A 22,953-nucleotide genomic window follows, 5' to 3' on the forward strand; every position below is an offset into this window, starting at 1 on the left:
GCTAACCAGAGACAGAGCGAGTTGCTGGCTAACCAGAGACAGGGAGTTAGTCGACGCCACCAGTTTTACTTAGCTAGCCGTAAGGTTGAGCAGAAATCTATCTTCTGCCTACCTGCCCCCAGAATGCTGAGCAGTTCTGGATCAGAGTTCAGTGAAATTATTGAAAATTCTATGAGATGTACCATCTACTGATATTGATCACGTGTCTATTATGATGCATATTGATTTATTGTCCAGCCTAATGAAAACGATAAACGATAAACCTCCCACCTGGTCCGACGTCCACAGCGAAGGGGCTCTTGGGGACTCCCACGCCTCCGAAGGTGACGGTGATGGCGTGCGGCCCGGCCTGCGTGGGGCGGTAGGTGCAGCGGTACACGCTGTCACCCTTATCCTCCATCATTACCTCCACGCTGTTCTGGCGGCCCTGTGGGTCTCGGATCATGGCTGTCACGTCTCCCGTTCCAGCTCCTGTTCAGAGCAACCAAGGAGGAAGAAAGCTTCAGCCGACGTTGTAGACCGGTTTAAAGAGACTACGGCGAGTCGGTGCAGCTCACCTGCCGTGTAGATGTCAAAGTAGGTGGGTTTGTTGGCGATGTTGCCCACAGGTTCGATTCCCGGGCCTTTCACCGTTACTTTGGACGCGTCTCCCAGCGCCTTGTCCACATTCACCTCAAACGGACTTTTAGGAATCTGCTGGCCTGCGAACAACACCGTCACCTGGAAACAAAAAAAAAAAAAAAAAAAAAAGATTTGTTATGAACGCGCCCCCAACTCAACATTTACACTCCCACTTGAAAATGGCTCCAAACAAATGCACAATTATACAACCATACATCTTTGAAAAGCAGAAGTGGAACCTCCTGCACAACTAACAAGAATGTAGGAAGTTGTTTCAGGATGGCAAGTCAACAACCAGACCAAACACCAGTTGACCAAATGTGCTGGAGCTCTGCTTGGGTTGCTAGGCAACAGGCAAAAGTTCCACTGGGGTTGCTAGGAAACGGTGCAGTGCCCATGGAATGAGACTTGATCAGGATGTTATTGAAACGGCTCGGCTTCCAGGCACCAAAAAAACATCAACTTAATGCCAAAAAATGGCTAGGTGTTTTTTTTTTTAAGTGCTTGAGCTTCTTTTTAGACCCAAATGGATTCATAAAAACACACAAAATGTGATTTTTGCATCAAGCCCCCCTTTAAGTGAAGCAAACGTTTATGAAGCCGCTACAATTCTGGTTCATCGTCACCATAAATCTCACCTTATGAGGCCCCATGACCTGAGGAACGTAGGTGACGCTGTACGTCTTCTTGCCCTCGTTGGGCTCCACCTTCAGCTGAAAAACAAACACGGGGACATTCGAGAGTCAGCCTTTGACCTTTGACCGGATCGGCCCCCAGCATCACCAGAGAGAGCGTTACCTCCTCCCGGGCGCCGTCTGGATGGTCCAGGTAGGCCATGACCTGACCCTGACCCGCGCTGAACGTGTCCACGGTGAACACGGCAGGACGCAGCACTCTGTTCCCCGTGGGTTCGATCCCTGCACAGCATAAATGGCGGCTTAGAAAGCTATGCTAGCTGACGCTTTAAATGCTGACCAAAGGTCTAGTCCATGCATTTTATTCTTGATTCAAGAAAATTATAACTGTTAATTGGAAGAATGAAGTCGCCAACGGTGGAAACAGTAAAAAAAAAGTGTTTTTCAACCACAGATGGAACATGTTTAAAGCATTGTTCTGTTTTTAAAGTGTATATAATAGAAAGTTTTGGGAACTGGCTGCTACAAAAGGGAAATGTTTGTTTTGTTTAATCACCTGTTTCTGGTAATGTCCTGTTTTGAGTTGTGAAAACCCAAATAAGAGTTTGAAAAAAGGAGAAACGTCTGAGCAAACAGACTAAATACAGACTGCGGTGCCGCACACAGAGTCTGAAAATGATTCAAACTGGGCTGTGATTATTAAACCGCTTCCCCCCTACAAACGCAGCAACTGCAACTTTAAAACAGGAGGCAGGGATTTCAGTTTCTTAAGGTTTTAAACAGTAAAGGGGAATTTGATGAGTTAACTGAATTAGCTATTTTTACCGTTTTATAATTCTTTACTTCCCCCTCAGTCATGAATTCTCCTTTAATGTAAAATGCATGACTGAGCGGGAAGTTAACTGAATTTTCAACAGATTGTTCTTAAGCTGCCAGGCTGTAAATCAGTGGTTTTGGCTTTGATGTTGTAAAACTGAAAAAAAACAGAGAAACATGGATGATTTTACAGCGACTGAGCGGCTTTAGGTTGTGTTGCTTCTGCAGCTATTCAGAGAATTTCCTCTTCTGGATTACAAAGTTGGGAAACGGCATCACTGGCGTGTGTGTGTGTGTGTGTGTGTGTGAGATAGTTCACCTAAGCAGGAAGTCGCTTCCTTTCATTGTCAGAGTAACATTCCCATTGCTCCCATTATCCGACGCGTCTGGTTTTACCTTTAAACTTTGTGTTTTGGTGGAAACATTTAATCTACTGCAAAGGTGTCAAACTCATTTTCATCTTGGGCCAAATTAAGATAATAAACATTTTTAAAGAGCCAGTTGTGCCAGGATGTATTGATAAAACTGATTAATACTCTTAATATTTTAATAGCTGTCCCTGCGCTTCTTAAAATTAAATATTGAACATCTTTTCACGTTGTTCAGTTTGATTGTTTTCATGATTTTGTGGTGCGATTTTATAACTATTTGCACCAAGTATGACGTTACGCGTGACTTTGTTATTCGTCATATTGATCGCTGACTATTTGTCATCAAATAGAGGCAGTGGAGTCATAAAAGACAGAAATACTGCCTCCTACAGGAGGGAGGACAAAAAACTAATGTTTTTCACAATTTTTGCAGAAAATTTGCAACAAAACGTCCAGTTATGCATCATGAATTAAACGCTTGTTTGACCAAACAATCGTGACCGACTGTTTGGTTTGCAGTCACTGTTGGGGTCAGAGGTCAGGGTGTGGAGTGTTTGCTTCGTAGTAGGGCTGAAACGATTCCTCGAGTGATTCGAGTACCTCGATTATTAAAATTCCTCAAGGAAAATTGACCTGCCTCGAAGCTTCGTTAATTCATGTTTTATCATTTAGCGCACCGTGTTTCAGCCGGAACATTATTTGCGTTGCGCGGAGCTCTGACTTCCGCCTCTGAGTTGTTGACGGAAGCTACGTGTTAGCGGCATAACGTCCAATCTTCAAGTTCGGCCCGCGGGGATTTTACTGATTGGTGATAATTCCGGGTTTTCATCGTTTTTGTGGGACCGATAAACATCCTTAAAATGACCGGCGCGATGCCGGGAGTCCGGCAGCCTTTCTGCTCCGGAGCTGCTGGTTGAACGGCGGGAAGAAGCTGAGGAGGATTTCTACAGGTGAGCGGAGAGACTGAACACGGCGGGCGGCTGAGGGTTGATGCTTACAGGGTAAGAGCAGCTTTACGGACGAACCGCACAATAAACTTATATCATTCCGGTCTGAACAAACGGGAGGCGGAACATGGCTGGTAGATGAGTTTCTGAACGGAGGAGCCGTAAATATCCCGTGTTGCTCCCCCGGTCTACAAAAAGTAACTGGTAGGGAAGCTCAAAGGTGGAAAAAATAGACCGATGTTGATGTCCGATAGTAACACTGGTGTTATGGAAGATTTACCAATATTTTATTTCATAATTGTTTTTATCCGATTACTCGATTAATCGTAAGAAAAATCTATAGATTACTCGATTACTAAAATAATCGTTTACAACAGCCCTACTTCGTAGCGCCGTGTGTGTTTGTGTGTTTACCGGGTCCGTATGCGCGGGCCTTCTTGGGGTTCAGTTTGGGTTTGAGCGGCGCGCCGGGCTTTAGCTTGGCTTTGGGGAACTGAGACAGGTAGGTCATGACGGACTGCTCGTCCACGCTGGGGTCGATGATCTCCTCTGGAGCGATCACCTGCAGACATCCGGCGATGAAGGACAACATTCAGGAAGAGGAACTAAACCGTCCAGCAGAACCCGTCTGCTTCTGAACCAAAACTTTCTCCAGACAAACAGAAACTAAACTGAAGTTTTTATTAGCCCCGACGCGATAAATGGTCCCATAAATAATAATATTGTTGCTTTCAGACCATTTTGAAGGTAGCTATTATAGCCCCGAGCGTCAGTAAAGTAAAAACCAACGCAGGTGAAAACCCACCTGTGGGATGCCCAGCCAGTCGTCAGCCAGCTGCATGGCTTCAGTGGCGTTCTCCACTGGTTTCACTGGATCCCAGGTCTCCCAGTCTGGACACAGGCCTGAGAGCGAGACAGCATTCATTAGAGAATCAGCAGCAACGACTTTACTGTTGAACACAGGACAAAAATATCCTTATAAAACATAATTACACGTTTCAGGCATTAAACTCTGGCTGAGCGTTGGGAGCTTCGCTCTAATGAGCAGCCAGACAAAACCAAACGACTCGGATCCAACCGATCCGAGCAGAAACCAGAGATTTACACCAGAGAAGCAACGATGGTGCTGAAATCTGCTGGAGGAGTTTAACATGAATCCAGTTTAGCTGCTGGGGCTTCAGGCGTCCCAGTGCCTGGTTTACCTGGTGCACAGCTGTCCACCAGTGCTCCCAGTGCCCTCCCGTTCCTCCAGTCCTGGCTGAAGTTGGTGATCGGCAGATCAGGGACTTTGTGTTGAATCCAGCCCAGCAAACGCTGCTTAGGCGTCTTTGTCTCTGCCTGCACAGAAAACAAAACTATGAGATCTGCTCTCCATCCAAATGTTTCTTTTTTAAATGAATGAAAACAAACAGATTGACTGAAATCCGCTCACCTCTTCGTCCTCGCCCTCCCAGGCTGGCATGGAGATGGAGTAGTGCAGGATCAGGGTCCAGATCAAACCCAGGATCAGCTTCAGGTTCCCGTCTACGATGGCTTTAGAGTCTGAAACAAACAATACAGATTTTACATCATTTTAATGTCTCACTGATCCAGACTGGATATTTTATTGGTTCCATCTTAGCTCCCCCTCAGATGGTCGTCTCACCACATTTCATTAAAAAATGACCTGAAACTTTGATCAGTACAGAGTAAAATACACACAAAAAAACAAACTTTGTGATAAAAGCACCAACAGAACCCAGTAGATGAATATTTGGGCATTATAAGCCTGGCGGGTCTCCAGGCTTTACTTCTCCCACCAGGCTTAATTTATTTAAATATGGTTTTTATACACCAGCAACAGAAGAGACGGATTAAACCAGGGGTGCCCATAGTGAGGCCCGGGGGCCATTTGCAGCCCTCAGAACAATTTTGAGCGGTCCTGATCACAGTTCAGGCCGTCGATGCAGAATTAAAAATGATGTTAGGAAGAAGTTTTCACTGATGCCAGGACAGTGCAACAAAGTATTAATCTGGTTTCTGCTTTGAATTTATTTCATTAGCAAAAGGAGATTATAAAAAAAAAACCTCAGCGGCTTTAAGTCATTTGAGTTCAACAAGCTCGTCAAAATAAAGCTACACTGAGCCATAAATCCTGAAGATGATGAAACTTTAGAGAACCTTCTGCTGAGTTTGGCAAACCTGCATTTGCTCATTAAAGTATTGTGCTTTGTTTATTTTTATGTAAAAATAAAACAGGTTTTGCTTTTAAAATTTTGTGTTTCTTTCAACTCGACATTTTTGGACACGCTGGATTAAGCCAAGCTTACTGAACCGGTGCTGCTGGCCACTGCGCGGTTCCTCCCTGCTCGCCGGACACGCCGTCATTTCTGAATTATGACGCCCGATTGTGCAACTCTGGACACGTGTGACATTTTTTATGAGGGAAGCACAGCGGGTCGCTGGTGGGTCGCCCAGAGCGGCGGGTTTAGCAGGTTTTCTGGGTCAGAACTGTAAACGCTTCACAGCAGCAGAGGAGCGAGCAAACGTGGAGAGCTGCTGGACGCGTCCGTCTCTCAACGCTCGTGCAACCGTGTTGCTGACGGAAACGAGCCGCGTCCCCCAGCGTTTAGAAAAACGGGGAAGCTCCGGTTCTGCTCCACAGCTGTGATCCAAACATGTCTCATCAGCTCAGGTTGAGGTGGAGGCGCCGCGCCACGCCGCGCCCCTGGTGACACAACGATGACTGAGCGCCTCAGAGGACAAGTTACGACATCAGGATTCCTGCATTTCTAATCTTCCTCCATTATCTCACCGCTGGTTTGATTCCGACACCAGCTGCTTCGTTTACGCCTCGTTTTAATTGATCTGGATTCACCAACTTTCCTTTCCATGTGTCGCTGGGAGCAAACATCCCGTTAGTGATGATCTCTGACCTTTAACCCCACACCCACCCACAGATGAACTGAATAATCGAACTACAAGTTCACACTTTTCAGCCTGAAACCAGGACATGAATCATGTTTTTATAAATTATCCTTTGTTTATATAAATATCGTCTCCTAGTGAAAGAGTTTATTTAGCGTAATTACCCGCATTGTGAAACGTCTGGCTTCATTCTGATTCATTCACTTTCAAATGATTCAGTACTTTGCTCATTTAGGAAAAGTTGCACTGAACTTGCCTTGTTTTCCTGTTTGCCATGTTTTAAAACGTTTAGAAAGAAGAAAGATTCTTCATAAGAAAGAGAATTATGGAAACCACAGTGTCTTCAGTCAGAGGCTTCTTCAGATTCACTGCAACACAGACTGCTACAAGAGATCTTTCCTGCTGATGGCCATCACCACCTACAATAACTCTGAATTAATATCAGACAGCATCAGATTATACGTCTGTCTGTTCAGTCACTAAAAACCAAAACTTCAGCTAAATGTTGCCATTTGGTAGAAATTTAATTTAATTAAAAAGTATTTTTATAAAACTGTCACCAGGCTGGATGAAACCAGCAGTGAACATAAAGTGCAGCTATTAAACAAACTACATGGAAACATGTTCACTGTTAAGTACAGTGGAGTTTCTGTGATGCTGCGGGCCAGAAGTAGTTTCTCCACGAAGAAAAAACAAACAAAAGGGGTTCTGGAATCATGACCTCTGACCCCAGGGAGACTCAGATTGAATTAATTTAATAATTTTAAAGAAACAGACTTAAAAACATGTGTAGCTTCTGAAAAACTAAACAATCAGAAACTTGTAAATTATCAACTCTTCAATTTATCCCTCCGTTATATTTTTACTTTTCTTTTTGCTGTAAAATATCCTTTATTTGAAAGTATTTTGACACAAGAAAACGATATTTGTATAGATTTAAAAGGCACTTTTTTTAACCAATGTATATATTTATTCACCTTTTTTTACTTTATTCTACTTCGACCACATCTGTGGTTGTTTTTTTTTATTTTTATTATAGTATTGTGATATTTGCCATTGTGTTAAAGATCCTCTATATAACGTTATTTGTTTGAAGTTAAAAACAATCAACTGCAAACGGAGAATAAAACTGCAGCGTTGCCACTTTAACTTTTTATTCTCCCAGATTTGGAAAAAAACTAGTTCAGGGCTAACCGAGCCGTTTGTGTCCCGTCAACAGTTTCCAGGGCAACCGGGCTGTTGCCACGGCGACCCATTGTTCACAAAGAGGTCAGGAGTTTAATCAGTTGTGTGTACATAGTAAATTATTTGTGGAAACGGCCGTGATGGCGCGTCACAGAGCGCCCCGGTAATCTGCTGCATTGTTTTTGCTGCGGTTAGCCGGGGCGACGTCTCCACCGCCGTTAATGAGCCTCTCCGGGCCACAGCGAGCGACCCGAACCCGGTTCCGATCAGGGAGGTAGGGGAGGGGGGACGTCACACCCCACCCCGCCGTTCAACTAGAACAAACAGCAGAGAGTTTCCCCCCCACGTCGTTCTGCTTCCGGTGACGTTTTAAAGCCTCCAATCCTGCCGACACCTGCCGATTTGTTGCTGCGTTTCCATGGAGACGCAACAACAGCCGTCCGCAGGAAGAGCTGGGAGGGTTTCTGCTAAGGAGGGACCAACAAATAAAGGCTTGAACGCGTCTGAGGAGAAAAGGAAAGCGAGATAAAGCCGAGTGCTTGTGTGGGCAAAGGTGAGGCGGGCTGTTATCAGCGCGGCGCACCCTGACCCGCACAGGAAGTTACATCATCGGCAGCCAGAGCGACGCCCAAACGTACCTGCTCTGACCCGACCCAGTCTGGTGCTGGAGGACGACCAGTTTATGGTTTCATGGACTGATTTTATGAGACATGCACTGCAAAAACACAAAATCCTACCAAGTAATTTTAACTATTTCTAGTGAAAACATGTTGCTACACTTAAAAAAAAAAAAGACAAAACTAACGGAAAATAATGTCTCAGAAAGATATAGAAGCTTGTTTTAAGTTAATAATAATTGATGAAAAAGTGATTTTGCCATCGGCAGATTATTTCTCTCATAACATCAAGTGAAATAATTTTAAAGAATTTCCTTAAAACAAGCTCCTCCATCTCATTTGTAAGTTACTTTCATCTCATTTCAAGTGCACCAAGACATTTCCACTAGAAGCTACACCGACATCGGGTGGTAAGGTTTTGTGGGTTTTTCCAGACGTCACCGATTCAGACCAACAAACAGCCTAAAAACAGACAAACGGTGAAAACAGTCGCAGCGTTTGGTTTAAATCCGTCTTTAGTTGAAAACAGCCAAAGATTTTGTTTTCTTAGAGTAAATGAAAGGAAAAAAAAAGAGGGAAAATGGGATGTGTGAGAGCGGCAAAGAGGGGGTACCTGCCACCGTAAACAGGATGGGAGTGGGTCGACCCCCTGAACACACAGATTCCTGTGGGGTGAGATCATAACGTCCCACACACCCACCCACCAGCTCCACCAAACACAGACGGCTAGTGACAGAAGAACAAAGGCCTTCAGTCGGTCTGCAGGTAAACCAGCAGCAGACGTTAAAAATCAGATCCTGTAAAACCTGCCACTCATCCTTGTTTGCATTTATTACAATAAAGTCCTGAAAAAGCTACACGGTTGTTAACCTGGACGTTTAACATCTGGTGGTTTTGATCAGATTCACAGCAATAAATAAAACAGATTTTTTTTTAGTTTTTAAAATCAGAGTTAAAGGAAAGTTAGACTTTGTAAACAAAACCAGACCTAATTTTGTTTGCACAACTGATCCTCATTAAGTTTTTAAAGTGCAGAAACTTCCCGTCGCACCGTGTCTACGGTTTAAAGACCATTTTATGAGACGCCAGCTAAATGAAAATATCCTTCATGTTCAGGTGCAAAAAAATAAAAAATAAATAAATAAAGTGTTCAAAAAATAACCACACAAGACGAACACAAATACTGTTGAGCTCTCAGACGGCGTACTCCGATCCAGGATCACTTCTTTTAAATATTGTGCATTAATAAATACGACAACTTCACCGTTTACAATACTTACATAAATAGTGGAGAGACCAACCAGCAGCTCCACCAGCTGGTTGCCAATTGCTGCTGGCTAGTCTGAAGGAGCCGAGTGGGGGAGGAGCTGCCCCTCGAAGGCGGGGCCAGGTCCACCCATGTGTTTACCATGGGTTGCCATGGAGATTAAAGGATTTCTTAAACGTGAATGAAAAAATAAAACACTCCAGGAATGTTTTTGATGAGGGAATAATGTAACATGATCAAAAAAGATGGTTTCACATGACACTGCCCCTTTAAGGGGAGTAAAGTTTTTAGCTCAAGTCCAAAGGTTTCCTCCACATTTACTGCATGGTTCATTCAGCGGTGCAGGGCGTCCCCAGCCCCACCTGTTGCTGAACAGACTCTCAACCATCCTTTAAAACCAGCATGACTGTTGAGCTGCTGACTGAAGGCTCCATCAGAGCAGACAGCCTGACTACAGAGCCTGGCAAAATGTCCGCTCGTTAAAAAGGAGAGAAACCTCAACCAGTTGATCAGTAAGCACTTAAACTTTTACTAAATTTGAGTTTTAGTCTGGAAGATTATGATTAAACTTGTAGAGACGGTTCATTCTTAACGTAATTTTAGCATCTAGCAATAATTTTAGGAATAGTTATCGCTCATTACCGATCAGGTCAGAATATTCGCTTTTTAACACATTCATAATGTAACTGGAATCTTTATCAAGTTTGTATAAAACTTGGTGTATAAATCCAAGCAAATCAGATCTAAACCTGATGAAAAGACGTTAAAATGTCAAAGTTTATGTTCCTCTAAATCAGTGGTCCCCAAGCTACGGCCCGCGGGCCGGATCCGGCCCGCCTCCACATTTGGTTCGGCCGCCTGAACAATACCAGAGAGCATTCAGATTTTTTTTCATATATTGTATTTTCTGGTATTTTCCAAAGTTTGGATGTAAACATCCAAATTGTGGAATGTTTTGTATGTCTACCATCTGTTGGACTTTTAGGGAACTGCTCGACTTTTATGTTATTTAATCAGTACGGTTGTTTGCTAGCGGTAGAGCAGATGAACACACGTGTTTGTTATGAACGCTGCATTCCAGGTTTCCCTCAATGAAATATATACTAGTCAGTCCCAGTGACCGTTTCACTAACGGTTTTTTGCCCATGTGCTTTCTGGGTAAAAATCAAATCGAGAAACGCGCACTCAACCCCTCAACAATTTCCGGCAGCGCAGGTGATAAACGTGCAACACTTTTTCTGTTACAAACTGACTCCGGCCCCCCACCAGAGAAGAGAAAAGTTACGTGGCCCTCACAGGAAAAAGTTTGGGGACCCCTGCTCTAAATTCTCCTTTAGGCATCGCTAAAGAAAACCAACGTGATCAACATTATTATTATTATTATTAAGAAACTGAGACCAGCGTAATCTTTTAAAAGCAAGAGAAATTAAGTAATGTCTAAAGACTCGTCAAGCTGTGAAGCTTGAACGCATCTGTCAGTTCCTAAACAAGCCCATAATTCATCCAACCTGATCCCTCTATTCAAGCTCCTTGTGTCGTTTAAGCTCATTTACAACTCAGGGTGTAATTACCAAACTTCCCAACATCATGCAGAACGGCCCTCCCAGACGGCTGGAGCCGCTGGGGGCCGTTCTGCATGATGCACGGCTGAAACAACACCACACCGGAGTCACATGAGTCACGCAGCAGCCACCGCGCAGAGGGGGCCGATCGCGCCGATCGCGCCATAAAACCTCCAGATTACAGAGAGAGAAGCAGCCATGAGGCCTTTAATGTCTTTGATTTGAGGAATGAGGGTGGAGCATGAAACGGAGGCCGTGTGTTTCCGTCTCCGACTCTCTTTAATCCGGCTGTGGTTGGATGCAAACAGCTTGCAGGGATGAAGTTTGAGGAAGATCAAAGACGGAGAAAAAGTTTCTCTCCACAGGCTTGAAGTGAATGAACAGAGAAGTTGGAAAGGATCAGCAGACCTGGAAGGCCACCAGCATCAGAACCTGGATTTAAATGTCGAGACCGAGACGGATAGTCGGGTCGGCCAAGCTGCGTCCACATTCTGGATCTCAAACTCGTTTCGCTTTCAGAGCTCAAACTAACCACTGCTGGCGATTAAATAAGACGCTCGAGTGAAACCGGCATCCTGGAGCCGAGCGAAACAGAGAAACGGCAAGCAGGAAGGGAAATGGGTTTAAACAGAACATAAAATTTAAATACAGATGATTAATGATGAACAAATCGCAGCAGAAATGAGAACCAGGAGCCACAAGGGATCGGAGCAGCCCGGGCCACGCTGCCCTGTCATTACCACACAGACATCTGGCATGACGTCCTCGCAACAAACACCCAGCAGGGCTCAGCCCCGCATGACCTCACCCCGCCGGTTCCCAGGCCGTGTCGTCATCAGAACCAGGCCCGCCATGTGGCGAGGAAGAGGAGGACGAGGGAAGGAGTCGTGAGCTTTTCATCATGCAGAGAGCGGCAGCTTCAGATATTTTCTGAGCTGATGCAAACATCTGTTATCCGACATTTGGTCTGTTTTACATCCGTAACGAGGTTTGACACAAACCTCAGATCATAACAAAGATCAGTTTCTTTCTCTCAGAGAATCCTTTTGAGTTTCTGACATGTTTTAGTCTTTGGGTTTCAGCAGAGACAAAACATTTTAGGGTCAAACGGTACGCATCTGACCAATTAAAACTAAAGAAGAAAAACTATTTGTTTGGTCTGAGTTCAGTCAATCAGTGGAAGAAAAAAAAAATTATGAGAAGAAAAAGCTGTTTGTAGCAGAGCCAGGCTGCAGGAGGCTCACCACAGTAACTATCAGCGAACGATCTCAGTAAACCACACACACACACACACACACACACACACACACACACACACACACACACACACACACACACACACCGGGGGTTTGTGAGCACAGACAACATGATGCATTCCTCAATCTTACCACAGGTCTTAGCGTTTGCACATAGGATCAATTATCTCCATTTATTTACTCTGGACTGATTAGAAGATTATAAAACCAAAACAGCTCAACTCAGATAGTCATTTTGTTTTTGTGTATTAATTGGGGTAAAGCACCAACGTCAGAAAGTTTAAGATTGGAAATTGAAGAAAAAAAGAAAGAAAAAAAAAGATAAACAGCTGAAATCGGTCCAGCTGCAGGCAGCTGTTCATCCTTCATCATCTTCTTATCAGACTGATAATTAACTAAAAACAGTGACGGCATCAAACCTTGCGTCACGTCTGCCACGTTTACAGGTGAGAGACAACATTCCCCACATGAAACGCACAGAGGAGACGGGATGACGGCAAGTCGGCCTCGTAAAACCAGGAAGGTCTGCAGTGAAATGACAGGTTGTCAGGTGATGACAGGGACGTGACCGAATGCGTCTCCACCCCCCTCAGAACCAAAACCCAACTCCCACCCGCCTCATCAGCACACGCTGCCGTTTGTTTGGAGGTAATCCACTGCAATTCGGTCAAAATGGGTCGTTCAGATTAAAAGGTCAAAAATATCAAGACAGAAATTGTTCAAATCATAGCTGTAAAGAATAACATTTTTAAAATACATTTAAAATAACTGAACAGTTTTAGTTTTCTAATGATTCCGTTTATTGATTAATTGTTCAGTATTGTGATAATGTTTTAATTTCTAACAAAATATTCAACATTTTAGAGTTTAGACTAAACCCAGCGTTCACTTTACATCTCACTATCCTTAGCTAAGAAATTAGCAAGGCTGCTACAAAGCTAGTTAGCATAGCATATTTAAAACATTTAGTTTGGAGGCAATTTTTTGCCAATACAGTAAATGATATTGCCATTAAGTTTCATTCTTTTATATTTTCCTATAAAACAATAAAAACTTAACTACAAGCTAAGAATGTTACGAAGCTAACTGGCTAAGCTAACGTTTTAGCTCGTAGAAAAAGAAAAGTCAGGTCAGTTGCCAACTGTTTCACATTGGGTTTTTGCTCCATATTACACTCATTTACTCCTAGAAAATCTTTATTTCAAACAAAATCATAAGTGAAAATCAGATGCTAATTCGGTTAACGTAGCATTGAGCATCTGATAATCCCAAGGCTAACTGCTAGCATAATCCTAAACTGTATTCAGTAATATAATCCCCGACTATTTACCAGTGTGGCTGAGAACTTTATAGGCTGCTTCCTTTGTCACATATTTAACCAGTCAGCCTAAATTAGCAGCCAAACCACATAGCATAGCAATTACGCCAATTACAAAGCTAATTAGCATTTTATGTTGTTGCCATACTAATTGTACATGAGACTGTTTTCTATACACTTAAATGTTTCTGTTTGTTTCCAACAGAGAGTCAGAGGTTAAGCCCAAGATGTTTAGCAAGGCCAATTCTCCTCCAGAAGGATATTTCTGGTTGTATTTCGACATATTTCACATTGTTGCTTTGGTGGCTTTAAACAGTTTATAGTAGCCGTTTGGCAGGCAGCTCATGTTTTTTTAACCACAATATTTTTTGTAGAGGCTGAATGAAATGCATAAAAAGCCAAAATGGACAAAGTAATGGAAAATACATTGGGCAGAAACAAACCTGAATCATCCTTTTACAAACAGCAGAGAAGATGTTCATTTTTTTTCCTTTTTGCACAAAATGTTTAACATTTCTTCAAAAGCTACTAAACCTGAACCAGAGTGAAACATTCCTCCCACAAACAAGGGTTGGAAATAGAAGTCAGCTTTTAAACAATATGCTGAAAGCCAATTTCTGCTGTCACAAAATGTTAAACATGTCGGGTGAAAAATCTGACAAAAGAACCGATTCAAAATTTACATGATTGGAAAAAAAGATTTGCATTCCGATCACTTCATTAGGTTGTGGAAGACAAAACATGTCAGGTTTTTTTAGAGGAATAAAACTTTTATAGGAGGCAAAAAAAAATCGTAATTAGAAAGTAAAAGGTTTCCTGAAGCTGGTCCTTGAGGTGCACCGTCCTGCTGGGTTTAGGGGTTTTCTTGAGCCAAAACAACATATCTGAAGTGTTGGGTCATCCAAGTTTTCCAGAACTTTGTGACCATCAGGTCTGAGCCTGGAGGCGTTGGACCAGGACAACATCCAAAACCGTCCCGGCGAAGGTAGGGTTACCAAATAATGATCATGTAAACCTTTTTATGGGAAGTTGTTGCAGATAATCTCGCTCATAAAACACAGATGTGTTTTGTCTGGACAGTTTCAGACCCGACCGCAGGACACACAGAAACAACTTCTTTCTTTCTTAACACTCATCAAGAATGAACAATAATTTATCAGTTTAGCGTTTCGCTAAAGAATGAAACAAGTGACGTTTGTTCTTGATGAAGCTCTGAGGCATTAGCCAAAACAAAGTGTCGGTTCAGAGAGCCGGTGTGTGCTGGTCGGTAAGTCTATATCCTGCCTTCTCTCAGGTTACCTTTCCAGCAGCAACACTGGGCCCCGTGTCTCCAACACATTACAGCTTTGGTCTGCTGGCGTGAGAGTCCCGACAACAATGAAAGACAAAACGGCCGCGTTTTTTACCTCGTTTATATGTTAAACAACAGAAAAGAGCCGCGGTAACGCGCTCCACGTCTCGGTTTTTCAGCCCGGTCACACCTCAGCGAGGCTTTTGGAAAACGTCCCGCAAGCGACGGAGAGGAATGTCGCTCAGCTTTGCCCTCAGGACCTTAGAAATGCCACTGGTTCGACTCAAGTCCGCTCACTTTGACTCATAAGGAAACAGTTTAGTTTAAATACATTTGAATAAACAGAGACGGGATCTTTCTGAGAGCCTGAAGCAAACGTGTAACCAAACCCAGCAGGACACAGAAAGGATGAGGGCCATTTGTCAATGCTTTGTGCAGTAATGGCTTTAATTGTGTCCCAGCACAAGGCTTCTTTCAGCGAGAGCAACAACCTGAAAGCTGTTAAGACTTTCCCCTTAAAATGAGCCCTTTGTTCAGATGCCACTTTAATTTGTCATAAAACCAGCCGTCACGGTGGGCATCGAGCAGATCGTACCCAGACCTGTTTATCAAGTTCAGCGTTTTATTTACTCCAGACCTTCATTTGAGCGGCCCGTGTTCAGATCTGGTTGCGATCATTGATAAAGGATCAGGATCTGGGCCACCCATGCTCGCTGCATGTTCCACCAGCCAAAATTACAAATAAAGAACCATAAATACAAAGCCGCCTGCGTTTTTTTTTTACTCCACAGAAGAGGTAAGATGGAGCAAACGGAGCCAAGAGGAGAACATGTTTTAGCAGGAGGAAAAAGAGCTGCGAGCTTTCGGAGTGTGAGAACACGGCCAACACAAACACCTCTGTCAGCCGTGACTTATGGAGACGGAGCGCTTCAAAGGTTCAGGGCAGATTCTGCATATTAATGGCTTCAATTCCCATCAGAACGCAGAAAAACTATTCATGACGTTTGGAACGCCACGCCGTTTCACTCTGCCGCGCTGGAAAACTTCGTCACGTAACCGATCCAGACAGAGAGTCGTCGGCCTTCGGTGCATCGCCTCAGAGGACGCGTTTAAATCTTTTCCATCTGAACCGGACTGAAAACCAAACGAGACGCAAAACTTCTTTTAATAACTCTGATGATTCATCAAAAAAATGGCACTTCATGCAGATTTTTCATTAAACTAAATCTGTTAAAAGATGCAATAACATTTTATTTCATGAAATGCAACATATTTAGTGAACAAAGCAGCTGCAGCTAAATTCTTCTAAAACATTTCTGCTGGACTTGAAGCTGAATCTGCAACTTGAGTTCAGAGTAAAACATAAGAAAAAAGTTTCCATCCATCCATTTTCTTACACCCTTGTCCCTCAGTGGGGTCAGGGGCTGCTGGTGCCCATCTCCAGCTGGCGTACCGGGCGAGAGGCGGGGTCACCAGGACAGGTCGCCAGTCTGTCGCAGGGCAACACAGAGACACACAGGACACACACACACTCCCACCTAGGGGCAATTTGGAGAGGCCAATTAACCTGACAGTCATGTTTTTGGACTGTGGGAGGAAACCGGAGTACCCGGAGAAAACCCACCATGCACAGGGAGAACATGCAAACTCCATGCAGAAAGACCGGGGCCGGGAATCAAACCCAGAACCTTTCTGCTGCAAGACAACAGCTCTACCAGCTGCGCCACTGTGCAGCCCAGAAAAAAAGTTTCTCAGATGCAAAATGCATTTATTGTAAAGTTTTGACTTAATTGCTGCTCTGTAATCTTTCAGCAAACGGACGTTTTTCTGAATAACGATTTATTACCAACAGAGTTGAATTGATTAATGAAAAATCTGATTAATCGTCCCAAACTGGACAGACTGTTTCACAACACAAATATTGTGTTTCAGAAACGCATAACACAGGCCTAATTCTGAAAACTGACAAGAACATGGCTTCAGCCAGAGATCTGTCAGCTGAAAACAATAAGAGGAAGTCATTACTCCGTTAAGGAGGTGATTTACAGAGTGAGGAGAAAGGAGGTTGAAGTTTCAAGAGCTTACGGCAAGACAGAGCGAAGACGACGTCAGGATAGAAAACTCAAGATTCACAATAGAAATGGAGAGAAACGGGATCAGCTGGGGAAGGTTTGATGAAGAAGAGATGACAGAGTGGAAACATCTGCAGGCTGGAGGAAAGCAGCACACCTCCAGTCACCGACGATCTGGGGCATCGAAGCTGCAGGGCATCGTTGGCTCCACAGGAACAGCAGATGTTCACATTTTCCTCATTCCACCGATCTGAGGTAAACGTTCGGTGATGACGCAACGCCCCTCTGGCTGAAGATGAGCAGCCCAACGTCCCCCAAGTCCTGAATATTTATGACTGAAGTTAAAGGAGCCTCCGTTCAGCAGAGCTCCTCTGCTGGCCAACGCAAGACGACGTTCGTCCTAATTGATGTTTTCAATTAAAGTTTTTTCGCTACGTCTCCTTCTAGGTGATCCTTAAACTCGAGTTTCATAGGTTTTGGATGAGGTTCTGTTTTCTTTGGATCAGTTTATCACGTTTCAAAATCCGGAACAATATTAAAATCAACTTTCACCATCTCCCTCAGGCATGAGCTTCATTTCAACAAAATCACAATATTAACACGGCAACTTTGGTTTTTTTCCCCCCCATCTTGATTTTTGCTACAAAAGTTAAAACAATAATAAATAAAAAGATGGAGAATTGTCCTTCAAGAGTAGCATTCTGCATTGGAAATGACATGTAAACGTCCAACAGCAGAAAATGGTCACAAAACAGCTCAACTGAACTATAAAAACACGAAAGTTGTATTTTTAAAAGTAGATGTGTATTTGAAGTAGAAGTATTTGCTTTGCTAAACAAGAGAACATCCTCGCTGAATGCGGTTCTTCATCTTCAAAAATCTGCATGTTGATCTAGATCAGTGGTTCTTAACCTTTTTTGCGGTACCGAACCCCCCAGTTTCATATGCGCATTCACCGAACCCTTCTGAACCCTGCGGTATTCTGATTTAGTAATGCAATTATATTAGCTGTGTTACCACCCCCACGCCACTAGAGGCAGTAGCAACACCGAAAAGATTTAGACTATAGAATTTGGTAAACAACGGTGAGTTTTTCTGAAGTAATTAAAGACACAAGTTCAAATCACGACTTTACACAGGTGCGTCTTTACCTCCGCGGTCGGCAGAGCCTCCCCTGAATCCCTGAGACCGACTCACCGAACCCCTGTGGTTCGGTCGAACCCAGGTTAAGAACCACTGATCTAGATGAACGTTTGACAAGCTGTTCCACGGAGCTCGACTCGCCTGAATTTAGAAACATTCACCAAGCTTCTTACTTTTCCCTCAGGCTGCGGACCGATAATCACGTAATCTGATAAAACATCGTTTACGTTCTCATTATGGTAAACGCGCTTCTGATTTAAATCACAGACGGAGATCCAGCTTCCGATCTTTTCCGCAGATGTTCATTCTCGTATCTTTGAGTGGAACCTGAACGCATCACGAGGGGAAACGCCGCTCCGCTGCAGCCAATCGGCAGCGTTGCTGGGACAACAGGTGGAATGTCCTTCACTTCTCACAGACCTTGAAAGGCTTTTCTCTGCGTTTGTTATCAATTACTCCTCTGTGTGTGTGTGTGTGTGTGTGTGTGTGTGTGGCTCCTCTCTCTCCCTTTGTCAAGTCTTCATTACCGCAGAGAAAGTAAACTATGTGACCAGATGAGTTTCAGCTCAGCCCAGTTTTTCTCCATCACAAACTGACTTGAGGAACACAGGAGAGGGCAAAGGTCATCTAAGAGTTTACAGCAGCAAACGCATTAAATAAAACTATGGAAAAAAAGTTTATTTCCCTCCCGTGGAAATTTTAAAATCTCAATTTTTCTAGGAAAAAACAAAAAAAACCCTTAAATTTCTGAGCTCCAAAAGTCAAAATTTTAAGGTTGCAGCTTCAGATATAAAGCACTTAAATAAATAAAACTTCAACCAGAAATAATTAAAAAAACTTTAACAAAAAAAAAAATTAAAAATTTTGATTAATCTTGTTTTCTAGAAGAAAAAAAAGTGAAAATTTCTGGAGTTCGAAGAGTCAAACTTTACAAGATCAGAAATTTCTCAGGTTTTTTTCTATGATATATTAAATCTTAAAATTTAAGATCAGAAAGTTCCATGTTTTTCTAAAGATTTTGAGATTAATCTCCAATGTCAGTTTTTTGGCAGAAATTTACTTTTTCCTTCTTTTTCTACAGTGGGCCGGATACGGACTTATAAAACTCAGATTAAGTGAAGAAACAAAAATAATCCCTTCTGTGCTGGATGAAAGTCCAACCACTGCATCACCACATGCTGATGTGATGATGCAACATGATCAGAGTCAGTATCGTTGAAACGGCGGTTATTCATTCATTCATTGTTAGCATTGGAGAAACGCCATTTCCCACTTCACGCCTTCCAGACAACTCGGCTGTAGCCTTTTACCCTACAGACTATTAAGGCCAGAAGAGTTTTTCCATTTTTAATTGAGATTAAACTCAAAATACCAGAGTTCAATATTACCAGAAGTTGTAAAATTACTTGTGTGTAGAAGTAATAAACTTACTACTGCGCTCGTTAAATGACTTTATTCTCGTATTATTTTGATTACATGACTTCTCGTATCATCACAACTTTCCCAATATGAATTCGCCTCCAGCTTTATTCTCAAATTAAGATTTCTCTCATATTATAACTTTGTCATGCGATTTTATCTCATTGTACGACTTTTTTCCCCTCAATATGACGCATCTTTTTGTAGGACTGACTTCTCATTACTTTTTTCTCGTGATTGAATTTTGTTTTTCTTAGACGTCCCTAATCCTCTGTTGGATGCCCTAGTGGCCAGGGGTGGTAACTGCAACGCAGGAAAACCAAAATGTTCAAATTGTTCATCTAAGCAGCTTCTGATAATGGGCTGATGGTGCGTTCAAATGATGATGCCTGGTAGGAAATATGTAAAAATAAAACTTGAGTCAAGAAGAATTAAGAATGACAAAAAAAAAATTCATATTATACCAATATGGAGGTTAAAGAACGTTTTTTATGGGTTTATATTTTTAAAGTTATATCAGAAAAATTCCCACAAAAAAAAAAAAAGATGATTTGTAAAAACTAGTGATTCATAAATGCTCTGACTGGGAGTTTCTCTACAGTTCTGAAATCAGCTGAATGAAGGACGCAGCTAGCCGACCGCCTGCGCTCCGATAATCTGAAACCAAGCCTAACGATGACATCACCTCTCATTATCAGCGATAAAGATCCATCTCAGATTAACCCGTCTTAGAGACAAATAGATAAACACCAGGAGAACGTGACGGGAGTCTGAACTTCCTGAAACCAGCAAGGTGAGCTGAGCAACGACTGTTTATACACGGCGCCATGGCAACGGCAAGCCGAAAGAGCAACTCTGCGTGTGTGTGTGTGTGTGTTTGGTTTCTGGTTGAGGACGGGAGCAGCCAGACGGACGCTTAGTTAATGTATCACAGAAACCGAAGGCGTCCAAACTAAAAAGAGTTTCAGGAGAAATGAAAGGAGCTGCTGTGCAAGTGGCCTAAACAAAGTCCAGATCCAAACAGAAACAGACGGGAGTTCATTTAACTGCAAAATGATGGAATGAAGAAAGACGTCCTAAATAGAAAAACAAAAACAGTCAAGCAAAATAAATCAGCCTTAGCAAGACAAAGATTTATAATGAGAACAACCAACAAAAATAAATTGTTGGACCATTTCTATAGAAATGACTCTTAACTTGGGTAAAAACTGACTTTTAAATATACATATAAACAACAAATGTAGTTTTTTTCCCCCTCATGTAATAATTTCATTGGATTTCTGAACCAGAATGTCACTAAAAGTGTCAGCAACATGTTTTAAATCAAAGTTTCTTGAATGTATTTTCTTTTATGGAAAAAATACATTTTCCATAAAAATCAACATCCCACAGAAACTAATGACTTTATTCTCATAATTAAAACAAATTTTACTTTGTTGTGCAAATCACAGAATGGATGATGGAAATAAAACAAACCTTTTGGAAAATATGTTCTGTTATTTCCTTTTTTAGAAAAAACATTTAGTTTTCAACTCGGGCCTGAACGACTTTTATTGTGATTAAATAAACTTTGCAGAAAATCTAAACAAGTTAAAAAAACTGCAGGACAGAACAAGACTGGAAGAGTAAAACACTGATGTTGTACATAAATACAAATCCTGCAAAATGCCAAGAGCTCTGCTGCACAAGGAAACAAAATAATAATAAAAGAACAATAATTTCCATTTTCTTCATCTTCTCTACCAGAAAACAAAAGTCTTCAGACTGGTGATTTGGTCCCAACTAGCCACCGACGTCATAATTCATTTTGTTTTATCCATTTTGGATATTTAAAATGTCTTGCAGTGTTAAATATTCATTAGAATTTAAAGTTTATTGATATTATTACGCTATTATCACTATATTTCCTGCAAATGGCCTAAAAAAAAAACAACATTATTATCGTTCATCTCAAAAACGTCCAACAATTTATCGTCCAGAAACATTTGTTTATTGCGACACATCGTCCTGTTGAAAACAGCAGAACAGATTATAAACAACCTGAGCTCATGAAACGCTACGCAGGCGACAGCCGAGCGCTTCGGATCCTGTTGGGCCTGTTCTCAGAGCGCTAACCGATTCCTGTCGCTCCAGACAGACAAACACTTTCACATTAACAGATAAAATAAACTCTTCCCCACTGAGCCAGAAAGGAAACCTGACCCCGACATAATGCGATGAGCAGTGATGAAACGGGGAAAAACCGAACAAACGCTGTTTGCATACCACAGTTATTAACGCACGTTATTTAGCAATCAGAACCGAAGAGAGAGCTGGAAGTGGCTCAGATGGAGGAATGAGGGAAAAATCAAACATTAAATATGTAGATTTGATGTTTGAATCGACGGCGGGGAGATTTTCTAGTTCAGAGTTTTGGTTCAGGGTCGGTTCTCAATGATTTTACAGACCGGCTGGGACGGAAAAATGAAACACTCAGCAGGAAAAGCTGATATCTTCTGCAGGAGTTTGTGAAAAGTAAACAACTTAATGTGACAAATGCTGCAGCAAAGGTAGATTTTTCCGATGGGATCTAGTCAGCCATGATGCAACAGAGGCCTGACGACACACCCGCAGCACAACCTGCTGCTGGCAAGGATCCAGGCAAGATTTCACAACCAGGAAGGTTTTTCCCACACATTCAAGGGTTTTTTTTTCTGGGAATCCTGTAAACTTTAGACATGTTCTGCTTTTTAAAGCTCTGCAAAAACAAGCCAAAAGGAATTTGTTTTCCCACTGAACACAGGACTCCTAAACGCCTCATTTACAGCCCAGCCAGCGTTTCTTCTGATACTCCTGTTCATCGACCATGAAACTTTCATTTGAAGCCCCAAGAGGCGGCAGTTTGGCACGTCTCTAACAAAATCTCCCTTAAATGCCAATTTTCACCAATTAGTGGGGCAGACAGACCGTTGGGGCTTTTCTTAAAGAGACAGGAGCTAAAAAAAAAAAAAAAAAAAGATTTATTCAATAAAAAGAAAAATGTATCCAATTCAAAAGAGAACTAGCTAAATTAGTTTTATGTCTGTCAGGTAAAGGTGCACATTATTGCAGAAGTTTCTAAAACTGGGGGTCGGAGTCCGTTTGTGGGCGAAGAAACACCAAATTTTGGGTCTTTACCCCCAAATATAACGACCAGAACTTGAGACCATAACTTCCTGTTTCACCAGTCATCAGCAGGAGCTGAGGTGGTTTTTAATTGGACAGCCAGCTGGTTGGAAAGTAAATATCAAAACCTGAGCAAGGCTGCAGAATCTGAAAGTTCAAATTTCCCAGCAGACATTGAAGGCAACACTGCGTGAATCTTACAGGCAGGACTCAAAGTTATTCCTCCTAGTGCTTCAAGTTTTATGAGACTGAAGACCAGGAGCCTCCAGGAGGGGCCCAAACCGCAGCTAACCGCTAACAGATCCATAATCAGACACTGATAACTACTGGTACCAGTAAACCCAGTGTGTCCTGGTGCCAGTAAACCCAAACTGGTCCAGTA

General features: G+C 42.5%; 1 protein-coding gene across 1 annotated transcript in view; it reads right to left on the reverse strand.

The window, feature by feature from the left end:
• The window catches only part of flnba (filamin B a), a gene marked incomplete at its 5' end in the record, with an annotated part of 40,181 nt that extends 35,233 nt beyond the window's left edge, over nt 1–4,948 (reverse strand). The window contains 8 exons of the mRNA XM_008408373.2: nt 271–471; nt 558–720; nt 1,260–1,334; nt 1,420–1,538; nt 3,805–3,952; nt 4,196–4,293; nt 4,593–4,728; nt 4,823–4,948. Of these exons, the coding sequence (XP_008406595.2) occupies nt 271–471; nt 558–720; nt 1,260–1,334; nt 1,420–1,538; nt 3,805–3,952; nt 4,196–4,293; nt 4,593–4,728; nt 4,823–4,948 (1,066 nt within the window). The remainder of the gene's footprint in view (nt 1–270; nt 472–557; nt 721–1,259; nt 1,335–1,419; nt 1,539–3,804; nt 3,953–4,195; nt 4,294–4,592; nt 4,729–4,822) is intronic.
• Between the last annotated feature and the right edge of the window lie 18,005 nt (nt 4,949–22,953).

The sequence above is a fragment of the Poecilia reticulata genome, linkage group LG5, assembly GCF_000633615.1.
Source record: "Poecilia reticulata strain Guanapo linkage group LG5, Guppy_female_1.0+MT, whole genome shotgun sequence".
Classification (NCBI taxonomy): Eukaryota; Metazoa; Chordata; class Actinopteri; order Cyprinodontiformes; family Poeciliidae; genus Poecilia; species Poecilia reticulata.